At 39.0% G+C, this 16,478-nt stretch overlaps 1 protein-coding gene across 1 annotated transcript in view; it reads right to left on the bottom strand.

Annotated features, from left to right (window-relative positions):
• The window catches only part of ATP8A2 (ATPase phospholipid transporting 8A2), a 604,495-nt gene that overhangs the window by 472,941 nt on the left and 115,076 nt on the right, over positions 1 to 16,478 (bottom strand). The window contains exons 3-6 of the mRNA XM_035003669.1: positions 3,052 to 3,151; positions 2,483 to 2,581; positions 1,396 to 1,441; positions 715 to 755 (exon numbers count right to left, since the gene is read on the bottom strand). Of these exons, the coding sequence (XP_034859560.1) occupies positions 715 to 755; positions 1,396 to 1,441; positions 2,483 to 2,581; positions 3,052 to 3,151 (286 nt within the window). The remainder of the gene's footprint in view (positions 1 to 714; positions 756 to 1,395; positions 1,442 to 2,482; positions 2,582 to 3,051; positions 3,152 to 16,478) is intronic.

Below are 16,478 nucleotides of genomic sequence, written 5' to 3' on the forward strand. Positions count from 1 at the left end.
AAGAGCAGTGACTGCTGGTCCTGACAACCAAGTTCAGATCAAAACAGGCTGGCCTCCAACCCCCACTCCACCTCTGTTTACATTTCGCAGTAAAATCTTAAACCCAAAACTCTTCCCACCAAAAACATTAGAAGTGAGATTCTCCAAAGTTAGAAAATCTTAAAAACAAACAAACAAACAAACAAAAACTGGATTTAGGTTAGGAGAACAGAAGACCAGGGATCTCTTGGATTGGAGTTGGAAACTAGAGGATGCTTTGGTATTTCAGAAGTATCCATCAGGAGCAATGAATTTCACAACTGTGAACTGACACAGTGAGCACTTCCCAGAAGAAGCAGGAACCAAGTCAATAGGCAGCAGTTCTAAGGAAATCTCATGGGAAACTCCATGATATAAAACTTACATTAGAGATGACCGATGTCTTAACCCACACTTTATCTACTGCAATCAATACTAGCAATTAATTACAAGTCCCCAAACCAGTACTTTCTGGCATATCTTTAAAATTAGGGTTTTTAAATTTTTTTATTTAAATTCATTTAGCCAACATATAGTACATCATTAGTTTCTGATACAGTGTTCAATAATTTATCAGTTGCCTATAACACCCAGTGCTCATCACATCACTTGTCCTCCTTAATGCCCATCACCAGTTACCCCATCCCCCCTCCCATCCCCCCCAGCAACCCTCAATTTGTTTCCTATAGTTTTTACCTCTTTCCACATGATGGTATGCCACATACCATTTCTTAACACTGAAAAAGAAAAAACAATGTACCAGTTAATACTGATGATAATCAAAATAAAATCAGCTTTTCAAAATCTAAAAGGTTCCTTTCAAAATTCCACTTATTAATTCCAACCTTATCTTTAGACATAAAGGCATACCACACCACTCCTCAAAATGGAGCCCCAATCCACATACCATATATATATTAATGCATACATATAAATATAAATACATACATAGAAGTTAAAACTAGCCATATTTACCCCAGAAGAAAAATATCACCCTGTTGTTATGAGATTAAACACACACACACACACACAAATACAGACCTAATGTTCTAGAAATCAATACAATAAAAATAGAGAGGAAGGGAGCAAGTATAAACCAAGGATGTGAATGCTTGGACTTTTTATAGACCTAACATATGTCTACCTCCTAAAAATTACCACCTTTTCTAAGCTTCTAAAATACACAAATTCTGTTCAAATCTTAATAGCCAGGACTCACATTTTATTGGATTGGTTTGTAATTTTGCTATTTCTTTTAAAATATTTTATAGATCATTTCCCTCCACTTATGTTAATACCATTAGCTACTTATTTTACATGCCTTAAATGGGGTCTGAAGTTTTCTAGCGGAAAAAGTGATTCAGCCTGGTGTCTTACCTATCGTTTTCTTTTTGTTCACTGCATTGTCTGCCTTATGCCGCTTCTGTTACCAGAAAGAAAAGAAAGTTCCTTAGATTCAAAAGTTCCAAATGCATCACTGCAACAGCAACAATAGATCAGGAGAGAAACAGGGCTCCAGGAAACGGACTGGCAGTGATGTGAATGTTGTGAAACTCAGCACAGAGGTCTATGACCCGGCAGCACTCCCTAAATTCAGCAGACAAATGTTGCAAACGTGGATGCAGTCTACTCTGATGTCAGCCACGATATTTTGGCTCCAACAAGGAACGAGCACTCTGAAGTACGAGATTTCTCATGCCTCGTTTCTTTAAGATCAGACTAAAAGAACTATTCAGTATGATAAACCCAACAACAATTGAATTCATTTTACTGGTAAAGAACTTAAGGAGCAAAGTACCTCTGATTTGTATTCCATTTGTTTGTTTACCTATTCCCAGAAAAATGTACATAATGTGTGTGAGTGTATGTGTGAGAGTGAGAAAAAAGAGACACAGAGTGGGGGAAAAAGGGAGGGAGGGGGAGAGAGAGAGAGAGAGAGAGAGAGAGAGAGAAAGAGAGAGAGAGAGAGGTGGAGGGAGGGAGGGGTAGAGAGGAAGAAAGACCCTGGAGGCAAGGCCACAGACGGAGAAAAGGGGAGAAAGCATTAATATGGTTGTAGCCACTGAACCTGGAGACACACTGAGCGAGATAAGTCTGAGGAGAGAGAAGATTCATAAAATTACCTCAGGCACAGCCAGCCCAATGCTGCTATTCTAGGCAGCAATCCATCCTTTGGCTACCCAAATTAGGAAGCTCTAAAGCAGGATTTAAGGAACATCAGTGATAAAAATTAAAGAGAGTTCACAGAGCTAACATTAGAAAACACAGTTTGACCTACTTCTGTGTATAGGTATTTAAGACATTGTGTGTACACGTTCCTTCCCCAAAAATACCATCATGAGCCTTGAAAGGTTACTTAGGCTACTGACCAAATTCCTTTCTTCAACAAAGAAAAACAGAGCAACAAATAAATTACAAGTTATATTCAATACAAGGTTTTTATTATATGAAAGCAAAAACTTACAAAATCTTCTACAATCTCTTTGATGCCTGCAATTGTTAAAATAATGATCAATGGCACCAGGGTGGTATATCTTCCTGTTGGAGATACATCTGGAATTTGCTGGAAGACAAGAGACCAAAAGAGGGAAGTTGACAAATTAGAATTTTAAAATCAAAATCCTCTCTACAAAAAAGAAAATATGACACTCACCACTTACTCTTTTGAAGTTCTGTTCCATTTCTGTTATACCAAAGTGATTACCTTCTTTTAAAAACTAGCTATGTGTTTTACATATTTTAAAATTTTTATCTAACATTGCTATGTGTTTAGAACTGAAAGGGGGTTAAAAGTATGACTCTCGGGCCATTTTTCAATGCCTCTTTTAGCAACTACAATTATCCTTAGGCAATACCTAAAGAAGCCTGCCTTTATGCAGAGATCATGTCTGTGCATGAAAACGATGATCAGATGAGGGGACAAATTACATTCAAGTATTATGACACTTTTTCAGTTAAGTGACCTTTTAGCAAAATCTCATTTTGCATGTAATTAACATTATGAATTTTAAATCACTTTTTAAAAAGTGTTACCTGTAATAAGGCAATGAAGAGGAAGAAGGCATTAGCAGCTCTTCTAATCTGCTCATACAAGAATCGAGGTAGAAACGTCAACACGCTGTACTTGGCCGTACTAGAAGTAAAAAGAAAAATGCTCCTGTCAGCTACAGATGTAAATTCTACAAAGAAAACGAAAAGTTGCGAGAATTTTACAAGTGGTTTTAAAAATAAAATACTTCAGAATTTAGGACAAGAAAATTGCTGTGCTGGCCCTGCCCCACAAAGATTTTGTAAAAGGGCACACATGACAAGAGAATCTTCTCATGTGATCTTTGTTTTCAAACTTAGATATATTTACTATTCACACAGCATAAGCAGAGAGATTCACCCGCTTTCTAGGAGCTATAGTAAACACATCAAGAATATTTGTTGGGGCGCCTGGGTGGCTCAGTCAGTTGAGCGTCCAACTCTTGGTTTTGTCTCAGGTCATGATCTCATGGGTCGTGAGATCGAGCCCTGCGTGGAGCTCTGTGATCAGTGGGGAGTCTGCTTGAGATTCTCTCTCTCTCCCTCTCCCTCTGCCCCTCCCCCTGCTCCCACTCTCTCTTTCTCTCTCTAAAATAAATAGATAAATCTTTAACCAAAAAAAAGAGTTATTTGTTAAAGGAAGATATGTTTCAAGGGTCCCAAAACAGAAGAGGTACACATTCCAAATACAGCAAAAGACATGAACTCTGAAATAAAGAGTGAGATAGAAACACCAGTTGAGTGATCCACACAAGCGAGTAGAATTATCCCAGGATTTGTGATGCCTGACAATTCTTAATACAAAGCCACTGATTCAAGGTAGCAAGTCAACTCCATAAAGGATGCCCTGGGTCCCAGGCGTGTGCATAACACGTCAATGTGTCCCTCTGGATACCTATCACGGGTGTTTTTTTGTTCAACCACACCCAGATAAACTCCATTCCCATCATACCCTTTATTTGGCCACCTTTACTCATGCTTGTTTGGAATTTTTTTTTCCAGTTTTATTGAGGAATAATTGACATACATCACTGTATAACTTCAGGCATACAGCAGGATGTTCTGATTTACATATATTGTGAAATGGTTACCACAGCAGGTTCTGCTAGCATCCATCTTCTCATATGGGTACAAGAAGAAAGGAAAAAAATTAACTTTCATATATATCATACAGAAGTGGCAGCTACTGCATCATGTCTTATATTACGTTCCTTGTGCGTATTTATCTTACAACTGGAGGTTGTACTTTTGCGCCACCTTCTCTCATTTCCTCCCTTCCCCACCCCCACTTCTGGGAATCACAAGTCTTATCTTTTTCTGTGAGTTTGGGTTTGTTTTGTTCTGTTTCTTTAGATTCCATGTGTGACATCACATGTCTTTCTTTTCTGATTTACTTGGCATGCCTTCAAGGTCTATCCATGTCGCAAATGATAGGATTTCCTCATTTTCTGTGCCTGAGTAATATTCCACTTTATGTATATTACCACAACCTCTTCATCCATCAGTGGACACTTAGTCTGGTCTTGGCTATTGTAAACAATGCTGCTATGAATGTGGTGGTGGAGGTATCTTTTTAAGTTAGTGTTTTCATTTCCTTTGGATATATTCCCAAAAGTTGAACTGCTGAATCATAGGGTAGTTCTATTTAATTTTTTGAGGAAACTCCATACTGGTTCTCATAGTGGCTGCACAGTCCCACCAACAGGGTTCCCTTTTCTCTCTATCAATGCCAGCATTTGTTATCTCTTATCTTTTTGATGATGACTATTCAGACTGGTGTGATGTGATAGGACCTTATGGTTTTAATTTGCATTTCTCTAATGACTAGTGATGCTGGGCATCTTTTCATGTGCCTGTTGGCTTTACATATATCTTCTTTGAAAAAATGTCTGTTCAGGTACTTTGCCCATTTTTCAATTGGGTTATTGTTTTTTGCCATTGAGCTGTATGAGTTCTTTATATATATTACATATTAGCCCCCTATCAGATATATGGTTTGCAAATATTTTTTTCCCATTCCAAAGGTTCTATTTGCACTTTATTGATAATTTATTTTGCTGTGTGGGAGCTTTTTATTTTGTTGCTTGTGCTTTAGATGTCACATCCAAAAAATCATCACCAAAACCCATGTCAAGGAGCTTTGTTCCTATGTTTTCTTCTAGGAGTTTCATGGCTTCGAGTCTTATATTTTAGTCTTTAATCTATTTCAAATTAATTTTTGTAAGTGGTATAAAATAAGGGTCCAGTTTCATTCTTTTACATGTGAAAATCCAATTATCCCAGCACCATTTATTGAAGAGACTATCTTTTCTCCCTTGAGGATTCTTGGCTCCCTCTCCAAGTATCAGGGGACCATATACCATATTTCGGGGCTCTTGATTATGTTCTGTTGGCCTGTTTGTCTGTTTTTATGCCAATACCATACTGTTGTGAGGACTATGGCTTTATAGCATAGCTTGAAATCAGGAAGTGTAATACCTCCCACTTTGTTCTTCTTTCTCAGAATTTCTTTGGCTATTTGGGGTCTTTAGTGGTTCCACATAATTTTAGCAGTGTTTTTTCTACTTCCGTAAAAAAAAATTCCAGTATAATTTCAATTTAATTTGTGTTGAATCTATAGATGCTCACATTGTTGCTTCCACCTGGGACATCCTCTCTCATCCACATGGTCTCTCCATAACTAAACTGCCCTTCCCATCTTACTCTCCCATTCAAATTTGTATCTTCCATTAAGTTTGATCAAATCACAAAGACTCTTCTTCCTCCAAGCCCACAGGATGGTGTTTACACCTACATTATACAGTCTCTGCTTTGTTTTGTATTTTATTTATCTATCCCCAGAATAGATCACTTACATCAACTTTGTATGTTCCCACCACATAGCAGATAATCAATGAACAAGGAAATAATCCAAGGCATAAACTGAGAAGTTGAAGGGGCAAAATGAATCATTCCTCTTTTGGCTGCTCAAAGATTTATCCATAAAAGTACCTGCTTGACTTCTAACTTGCCTTCTAAAGACATGATTCTGAGCCAACTCTTAAATGAAATATATTGTAGCAAGATTATCTAACACGTTTTAAATACATAACAAATTAGAAGCACCAAAATAGAAAAGCAAAGGGTCTTCTTTTGCTTAAGGTATTAAATATACATATTAAAAAGTATATGAAAACCACTTTTAAGACAGTTCAAACTTAAGGATTCTGACACTTGAAGGGATATCACTGAACTAGCTGGAAAATATGCTTGCATGGAGCCCCTACTCACTTATGTAGCCCTTTGGGGTATAGGATGTCACTGTAAAATTTTGCCAGACAGAAGAAACTAGCTCAAATCAAGCTTATTAATGCATAGGGAAAATATATCAGACACATGCACATGATAAGCTCATGGTACAAAATTCTCTTAATTGCAGTTTAGAGGACAAATTCAAACAACACCATGCATTCCTTTATGGTATACTGACCATTGAAATAAAGCAAACAACATTATCATAAAGGGAACATGAAAATTCACACACTCTAAGACTATAAAGCATCTTATAAGGTAGTCTGACTATCACATTTGAACCCCAGATTCCATCTGTATGAAACAGACACACATATACAGTTGGCACATGACCCTGTCTTTGTGTGAACGTTTCCCACTTGGGTAAAATACTAAGTATGCTTAAGGGGACCCACGTATCTCTGAAAAGCCATAAAGGTAGAGGATTGGAGCAGAAAAAGATCCCATTTCTGTGAGAAAATCAAAGATAAGATGGGGAAGGAAAGCAGACTTTTATTCTAGTCAAAATAGAAAAGTGAGTCTAAAATATTTTCAGACTGAAATAGAACGAGCATAATCAATAATTCAGAGAAATTGACATTCATCCAAGAGATGGATACTGTGTAGTAGTAAAATAATTATCTTGATATACAACCTGATGTGTCCTGTTACAGATTTAAACACATAAAACTACAATCAGCTAAAGGCAGCACCCATCAAAATCATTCTACCAGAAGAGTTTAGGGTAGAGTTTTTCAAACTTAGAGATGTATATAAATCACCTGGTGATCTTGTTAAAATGTATTAGGGTTCTCTAGAGAAACAGAACCAACAAGAGTGTATATAGAGAGAGATTCATTTTAAGGAACTGGTGTACACAATTGTGGAGGCTTGACAAGTCTAAAATCTGCAGGGTGGGCTGGCAGACTAGAGACCCTGCCACAAATCACAAAGCACTGCAGAAGTCTGATCTCCAGAATGCAGCACAAAGCAAGAACCCAGACATGACGCTTGAGTACAATTTTCTAGCTATGAGAATAACCCAATGGGCACCTGGGTGGCTCAGTAGGTTAAGCATCTGCCTTCCGCTCAGGTCATGATCCTAGGGTCCTGGGGTGGAGCCCTGTATTGGGCTCCTTACTCAGTAGGGAGCCTGCTTCTCCCTCTCCCTCTGCTGCTCTCCCAAATGCTTGTGCTCTCTCTCTCTGTGTCAAATACATAAATAAAATCTTAAAAAAAAAAAACAAAACAAGTTTACAACTGTTCTCCAAAGGCAAACCTAAAATGCAGTAACTGCTCAAAGTACAACTTCCCCCTAAAACAAGCCTCCAGAAACTCAGAAATTAAACTAGCTTAACACTCATCTTTGAAATGCAAGCAGTAAATCCACCCAAGGTATCCATACAGCCAAAAGCAAGCATTGTTTTTATTCTCCTGCATTACATGGACAGTACATTCTCTTGTATGTGCCTAATGTACAGTAAGTGTTCAATATTAACTGAAAGAGAAGAGGGCCCTTTTAAATAACCCGACAGGAGGCTGATTGTGAGCTAAACCAGTGCTCCATGATCATGTTCTGGAAACCTTCCATTCCACCCAGGTCCTATAAGATGCCATTCACTTTTCTCCTCTCAAAATATACACTCAGCAAGGAGCTCCGTATTATTAGAGGTGGAAGACAAGAAAATACAGTGTCCTAAGAAAGTTGTTCATGTCTTCATAAACAGCTAAATTCATTTATCATTTAGTGTATTCAACTAATTCACAGAAAAGACCAAGAGTGAGTGGAACACTAACAATAGCCAAACTATGGAAAGAGCCAAGATGCCCATCGACAAATGAATGGATAAAGAAGATGTGGTATATATACACGATGGAATATTATGCAGCCATCAAAAGGAATGAGATCTTGCCATTTGCAATGACGTGGATGGAACTGGAGGGTATTATGCTGAGTGAAATAAGTCAATCAGAGAAAGACATGTATCATATGACCTCACTGATATGAGGAGTTCTTAATCTCAGGAAACAAACTGAGGGTGACTGGAGTAGTGGGGGGTGGGAGGGATGGGGTGGCTGGGTGATGGACACTGGGGAGGGTATGTGCTATGGTGAGTGCTGTGAATTGTGTAAGACTGTTGAATCACAGACCTGTACCTCTGAAACAAATAATACAATATATGTTAAAAAAAAAAAAAAGAAGAAGAAGAAGAAGAAGAAGAAGAAGACGACGATAGCAGGAGGGGAAGAATGAAGGGGGGGAAATTGGAGAGGGAGATGAACCATGAGAGACAATGGACTCTGAGAAACAAACTGAGGGTTCTAGACGGGAGGGGGGTGGGGAGATGGATTAGCCTGGTGATGAGTATTAAAGAGGGCACGTTCTGCATCGAGCACTGGGTGTTATACGCAAACAATGAATCATGGATCACTACATCAAAAACTAATGATGTGGGCGCCTGGGTGGCTCAGTTGGTTAAGCGACTGCCTTCGGCTCAGGTCATGATCCTGGAGTCCCTGGATCGAGTCCCACATCGGGCTCCCTGCTTGGCAGGGAGTCTGCTTCTCCCTCTGACCCTCCCCCCTCTCATGTGCTCTCTCTCATTCTCTCTCTCTCAAATAAATAAATAAAATCTTTAAAAAAAAAAAACTAATGATGTAATGTATGGTGATTAACATAATAATAAAAAAAGAGTGAGTGGGACACTAAATGCAAAGGTCAGCGGACCCCCTGCCATCTCTGCTGACAATGGACATCAGGGCACAGCCGGGAGTCACCCAAGAGGGCGTGCCAATGGACAGCAAAGCCTACGGCCCTCCCCATGTAGCACAGACTCCTGGTGCTTTGCCAACCAACACCCCTCCTCCCCCCGCCAAATTATATTCTGGAAATCCTCTCCAATATAGAAACTCCTGCTGATAAACAGGGTTAGGACCACTTCACTAGAAATATTCACTTCATTTGCCTGAGCTACTGTGATTTAACCAGTTGCAAATAAAGGTTATTTATTTGAACTCATTTGAAAACATTGATATTTCTATTTTCAACACTTCTATTTCTTAGTCTACAGCTGGGGAAAAATACTGCCTTATCTCATAGCTTGTTCTCAGAATATAGTAACTGGACCTGGACTGGTGCTATTAGTAATATACTTCTTCATAGTACTTCATTATGGCTTACATAGACCTTTTTGCCTAATCTTTATAATACACATCCAATGAGAAAAGTGAGCTGAGCTCTAATCAATCAACTTGTAAATATACCTGTGAACATAACTGCATCAATTACAGATTCCCTTTAATTCCTACTAAACCGTGTGAGTGTCCTGTTCCTATCATATTTTCATATCTGTTCTATTATACATAATGCATTATTCAATAAATAGCTCTGAACACAAAGCATTTATTTCAATACTTCCATGGAAATGTGGACAGGAAAGAAGCAAAGAGAGAGACAATAACATTTTGAGCACAGAGCATGCTGCCAGGGGAACCTTCCACCATGGATGACTCTTAGACAAGCAGTTCTAAAATGCAAGACACATTGGGTGTTTATGGCTACTATCTTTATATGTGGCACCTCTGAAAAGCAGGTTTTGTACAAGAAAACCTGTGAACTTTAGGATATAAAATCAACTGGAGCGCCTGGGTGGCTCAGTCGCTTGAGCATCTGCCTTCGGCTCAGGTCATGATCCGGGGGTCCTGGGATCGAGCCCCGCATCGGGCTCCCTACTCTGTGGGAAGCCTGCTTCTCCCTCTCCCTCTGCCTGCCATTCCCCCTGCTTGTGCACGCTCTCTGTCTCTCTGTCAAATAAATAAAATCTTAAAAAAAAAAAAGGATATAAAATCAACTGAAAAGGAGTATTGAGACTCCCATTCAAAGCAAAGCAAAAAGGACCATTTCCAATGAGATTCTATCTTCAATAAAAAGGAACAATCAATATTATGAGAATGCCTGACCTACAAGTACCAGAGTCACAAATGTAGCCCAATCCTGCCGCTGCCCCGGAAGAAGCAAAACAAGTCAAAGTCTATTGCATTTAATTACACCTTTGGTCTTTCATTCAGAATTCAATATATTCTTTCCGAACACAGGGAAATAAACCCAATCAAAAGGTTTAAGGCTGTCCTGGGGGCTGACAGACTGACAAGTCAAACAAGGTGTGACAGGACTCTGAAACAGAGTCATCAAAGTAGAAGCGCCTAAATCCTGCTTATGCTCCAGAGTGGCTGCTCTGAGTCAAGGAGGCAGGGGTACCACTGGTTGCAAGGGAAGATCGAAACTCGTCAAAAAACCTCATGTCCCAAGCAGGCAGAGCCAAGAACTCCATTAATGAGCCAGATCTACATGGGATGCTAGCCGAAGCAGACAAACTGGGAAACTAGCAGGAGGTGTGGAGTTTACCAGTGTGGAATGCACAAAATTTTCATTTAGATCTGGATATAAACCGAAACTCTGTGAGTCCTGTGTGCTACAAAGAGTCCAAGGAGTTTATGGATATCAAAGCCCCAGGTCAGCAGTATCATTTTTAATAATCGCACATAATTGCCAAACTTAGTCAAATGTTTAATTTTAATTCAAGTTTTTCTGCTAGGTTTCCTGCCTGGTTTTCAGTATGCATGAGGAACAAAGTATACGGCTCAACTTTTCATAAAGTGAACACACCCGTGTAGTTGTCCACTTGAAATTTCACATAGAGACATGAGGAACATAGGATTTTATCTGTGGGGCTCTGATAGCAATAAAGGCCCAATCTAAAAAGTACCTGGCGGGGCACCTGGGTGGCTCAGATGGTTAAGCGTCTGCCTTCGGCTCAGGTCATGATCCCAGGGTCCTGGGATCGAGTCCCGCATCGGGCTCCCTGCTCAGTGCAGAGCCTGCTTCTCTCCCTCTGCCTCTGCCTCTCTCTCTCTCTCTGACTTTCATGAATAAATAAATTTAAAAAAAAAATTTTTTTAAGTACCTGGCTTCTGACTCACAACTGTAAAACGGACACACACATTTATCATCTTTGTCCACTCAGGGACCATAAATTAGTAGAAAGGAATATAAAAACATACAGCCATGGTTTTAAAAATGAGGAACAGAATCATCAGCCAAGGAGATTTTTTTCCCCCTAAAATAGACTCCTTTCTGCATTTGTGCATGAGAGTTGTGCAGGTGTCTCTAAGGCACCTTCTGAATAGGAGCTACAGTGAGAGAAAATCTCCAGAGGGGACCATCACCTGGGGAAAGGCCCTGCACTGAGGGAGAAGAACAGGTTCTACTCTCAGAACTGTTTTCTGAGAAGCTAAGCCAATCCATTTTTAAGAGAGTAATTCAGCTCTAGAAAGAGGGTCACTGCATTTGTCAGGACTGTCCAGAGAAACAGAATCAACAGAATGTGGTTGTAGGAGAGAGTGAGATTATAAATTGTTCACACAATTATAGATTCTGACAAGTCCCAAGATCCGCAGTCAGTGAGCAGGAGACCCAGTGGTGTAGTTCTAGTCCAAAGGCAGGAGAAAGGACACTGTCCCAGCTCAAAGGCTGTCAGGCAGGAGGGGTTCCCTCTTACTCAGCCTTTTTGTTCTTTATAGGCCTTCGACTAACTGGAAGAAGCCCACCCACACTGGACAGGGCAATCTGCTTTACTTTAGGATTCAAATGTTAATATAACCCAAAAGCATCCTCACAGGAACACCCATTGACCAAATATCTGGGCACTCCATGGCATATACATAAAATGAATGATCGCCATCACTTATCAGGCAGGGCAGAAGCAGGCACACCCCAGTGTGTCAGAGGGAGCTAAGGACAGGAAGAGAGAGTTGTTGACCTACAAAACAGAGGTGGCTCAGGAGGAGGAGACACCAATGATGGAGAAAGGATGGAGGCAGGAGGGAAAGCAAGGAGACCAAAGCCAGGAGATCACGGTTAAGAGTTTGGAGTAATTTCAGGAGATAAACTATAAAGGACTAAAAGCAGAGGCTTAAGAAAAGCAGCACTATTCTTCTCTCACAAGCCCCCTTCTTTTGGCTACACAGAAACTTCACACAGCCAGACTTCTACTCCCTGAGCAAATGCTGAAACCCTCAAGGAAAACAGAAAAAAATCTTCCACATACTCACATTCAAAGTCCTTCATCTAAAGTCAAGCTTGCTATCTGACCCATGCTCGCAGAGTTCCCCTCAGTCTTCTGTGCTCTTTGGAAAATTACCAGATATGTGCAGAAAGTTCCCATTATGAAAAAGAGATTCAAAAATGAAAATGGAAAAAAAATGACTAGAGGAAACACAATGCTGCAAACTTTAAAAAGAATAAAATGCTCACATCCTCAGAGTTATCAGAGGATAATACATTCATACAAAACCAGGATAAGATGCTATTTTAAAAATATAACAATAGAAGAGCTATTAGGAATTAGAAGTACGACAGTCTAAGATAATCCAATCATAGAAGTGAAAAATAAAAGTAAACCTCCCAAAAAGTAGAACAACAACAACAACAAAAGATGAAAAGTAGAGACCTAACAATACTGTTATAAGAGTCAATATCCCACCACTAAGAGCTCTACAAAAGTCAGAGAAAGAAAACATTTTTTAAAAATATATGAGAAAATTCCTTATAATTCTAACATAGGTTTCTGGTTGAAAGGCTTCACCAAGTACCCAAAACAAGAGACTAATACCAAAATTTAAAATTATAGAATATCAAATATTTTTTTTAAAAATGCAAGATTGTAAAAAGAACTTATTTATAAAGGGGAAAAATATCAATGTTGAACTTAACTTTAGATTTCTATACCTAGCCAAACTATCAGATCCTCAAATTTACTTTTCATGTAAGCTTTCTTATGAAACTGCTTACTGAAAGATGGGCTTCAACAATACTAAAGATTAATCAATAAATAAAACACACACACTCACACAGTATCCAAAAAACAGGGAATTCAACTTGACAAAAGAGCAAAACAATTCTAGCATGATCACTTTAGAACACCTCCACACAACAGCCACATTACCTGGGAAGAATGACGCTAGGGGAAAAACATAGAACTGAGACACTATTTTGAGATATTTCTTTTAAAATATAGAGAGAGTTTAATAATAGATAGTGATCTGATGGGAGAAATAAGGATATGTGAAAAAATGTTCTAGTAGAAAAATGAAGCAGAAAAAGCAAGTTACACTAGGAAAGAAACAAACATGATATACCATGTCAGTACTTGAAGTTAAATCTTCATCTACAAGAGAATTCAGAAAGATCATTTCTAAACCTCATTTAGAAATATGATGGAAACTACAAAAGAATTAAAAACAGAATGACTTCAATGTCAAACGCCTTTGGTAGAACAGAACCAGAATGGGAGAGATGGGGAGGGAGGCTACAGATTTTAATGGCAAACATCCACACTATTTCAACTTTTAACAACTCACATGTATTACTTTAATAATAACTTAATATTTTAAATTAAAATTAGTAGGATCCAGATGTAACTGCCGAGGGACCATCAGTTCTTTTATTTTTAGCTAATTTCAGGAATGGCATACATAAGGACCTATTTATTAGAACATAAAATTAGGCTAAAGACCTAATTTATTCTTACACTGCTTCCCACCACAAATGTTGTAGTAACCACTCATACCTGATATTAATCCCTACAGTCACTGCCTCCTGCCAGCAACAACCAGGCCCTACATTAAAGAAGGAAATTCTAAACAACCCAACTTGAATCTAACAAGAAACAAACATCAGTACGACACTCATAGTATAACATTTTTACACAGTCATTCCTTTGGGAAGAGCACTCTGGCTTTCAGCACAAGAGTCTTTACCCTGTAACTCAGCCCACAGGAAAACTGAGAGTAAAGTTCCTCCCCCTTAAATAGAAATCACTTTACGGTGAAGAGTATTACATTTTTAAGTTCTCTTGCTTCCCTTAATCCCCTGCCAAATTCCTAAAACATCTTTCTTTCCTCCCTTCATTAAACCACATCCTTCTCCACTTTTGAGCCAACAGCCCAAGGTCATCTTCCCTAGCAAGCCTTTCCCTAATCATGTCTACCCAATGCACGGTCTGTAATACACGCATTTCAACACTCAGTCTCTCTCATGCATGAGAGAGACAGAAAGCAGGACCAGGAGCAGGAAGAGAAAAAGCCATTTCTTCTCCTCTTACACACACACACACAGAGCTCTGGAGGGCCACATGAAATATTTATTCTCTTAACCACCTCTATAGGCCTTGTAGGCAGAGCTCACTGCACACCTAGACTGACAACATGGCGCCCCCTGCTGGCCAGGCCTCATAGTAATGTTTTCTGCAATGAAAACTTCCCTGGAAGGACACCTTGGGGCCAGAGGAAGGTAAGTTCCTCAGTAATTTTCTAAGGCAAATTGTCAGAGAAGCAATGTTTAAGGAAGAATTTTAAAGCTGTATTTCATTTTAACAATTGGTCCTTGTGGGCATTTAATATAAAAACACAATGCACATAGGGGCGCCTGGGTGGCTCAGTGGGTTGAGTGGATGGCTCTTGGTTTCTGCTCAGACCATGATCTCATGGGTCATGGGACTGAGCCCCAGAGCCAGCTTGGCGCTCAGCGGGGAGTCTGCTTGAAGATTCTCTCCCTCTGCCCCCTCCCCCCTTTCTCTCTCAAATAAATAAATCTTAAAAAAAAAAAAAAAAAAAAAACCCACAATGTACTGTAGTTCATTCCTAAGTAATCCTAAAATGTTTTCTTGTCTTTTCATTTAGTTTACTCATTATATACCCACAGTTAGATCCAGGCTTTATGGGGCCTGGATGTAATTTGTATACAACATGCATACAGTTTGGGGATCTCACTTTAAGAAAAATACAAAATGACAAAAACAAAATAGAATACTTATTTAGAATGAGGGGAAAAATCACAACATAATTCATAAAACCTGAAATACACTATATTGCCATTTCCAGAAAACATAGGATTTTTTATTATCTATCTGATATTCTACAATACTTTCTCCCTTGTATTTCTTTTCTTTCATTTGCTTAGATCACTTCTTACAGGACAATTAATAGTTTTTATATTCATTCTTTCCTCTATGGTTGAGAAGTTATTTTTCATTGATCTTTTGATACTGTTTTTTTCCACTTCATTATTCATGAACAGCAGTAATGTCACAAAAATGTTTATCATTGTTGTCAAATTCAGAGAAACTTCTATCAAATTTCTTTTATGAATCAAACAAAATCTGGAAGATTTTTCTACAGACTAGCTTCTGGCCCCATACATTTCAAACATTGTTCCTGCAATATGACCCACACACTTTTGTGTAATTCTGATCCTTCTAACTCTACACTACCCTCCCACAACCCCAGGTGAGGTGGTGGCAGTAAGAGCATTTCTGATACTTACTCCTATGCTGGGATATTTAATAATTCATTTACAAAAGTGACTGCACACCGCATAAATCTATCTCTAAACTCACACAAAATGTTATTTCCTACTTTTCTTTCCCCAGGTCCCTACAATGCCACTCCAATGTCATCTAACAAAAGAGGAAATGTCATAAAGGGTGAAGTCCAACTGAAAAGAGACAGTGGCCTTACCTGATCAGGGTTCAAATCTATTGCTTATACAAAAACCACTGACCATGTAAACATATGGTAGGCTCCCTCCTGGGGCCTTGGGAATGAGCAGATGTCCTGAAGCTTAAGCTCCATTAGCTTCAAGTAAATCTGCCTCTCTGGATATATACATAATCCAATACAAAATGTAAGCAATCTATGCATGGTTATTTAAATAACAACCTATGTACCCTTCCATAATTTTCTCCAAGTTTATAAAATCCTACACATACATGGATACATGTCCACACATATACAGTTGCCCATGTTTCACAAAAATCAGACAATATGCCATTTTCTGAATTGTGCTTTTCTCAACACTGCAAAATCCCTGCAAGTCAAGGGTACAGCCCTAATTCATTTTTTTAAAGATTTATTTATTTGAGAGAGAGAGAGCTCATGAGCAGGGGGAGGGGCAGAGGGAGAGAGAGAGAGAATCCTAAGCTGACTCTGCATGGAGTCAGACACAGGGCTTGATCCCACAACCCTGAAACCACAACTGGAGCCAAAACCAAGAGTCGGATACTTAACTGACTGAGCCACCCAGGCGCCCCTGCTCTGATTCATTT

The sequence above is a fragment of the Mirounga leonina genome, unplaced genomic scaffold (assembly GCF_011800145.1).
Source record: "Mirounga leonina isolate KUSES-001 unplaced genomic scaffold, KU_Mleo_1.0 Mir_127, whole genome shotgun sequence".
NCBI lineage: Eukaryota > Metazoa > Chordata > Mammalia > Carnivora > Phocidae > Mirounga > Mirounga leonina.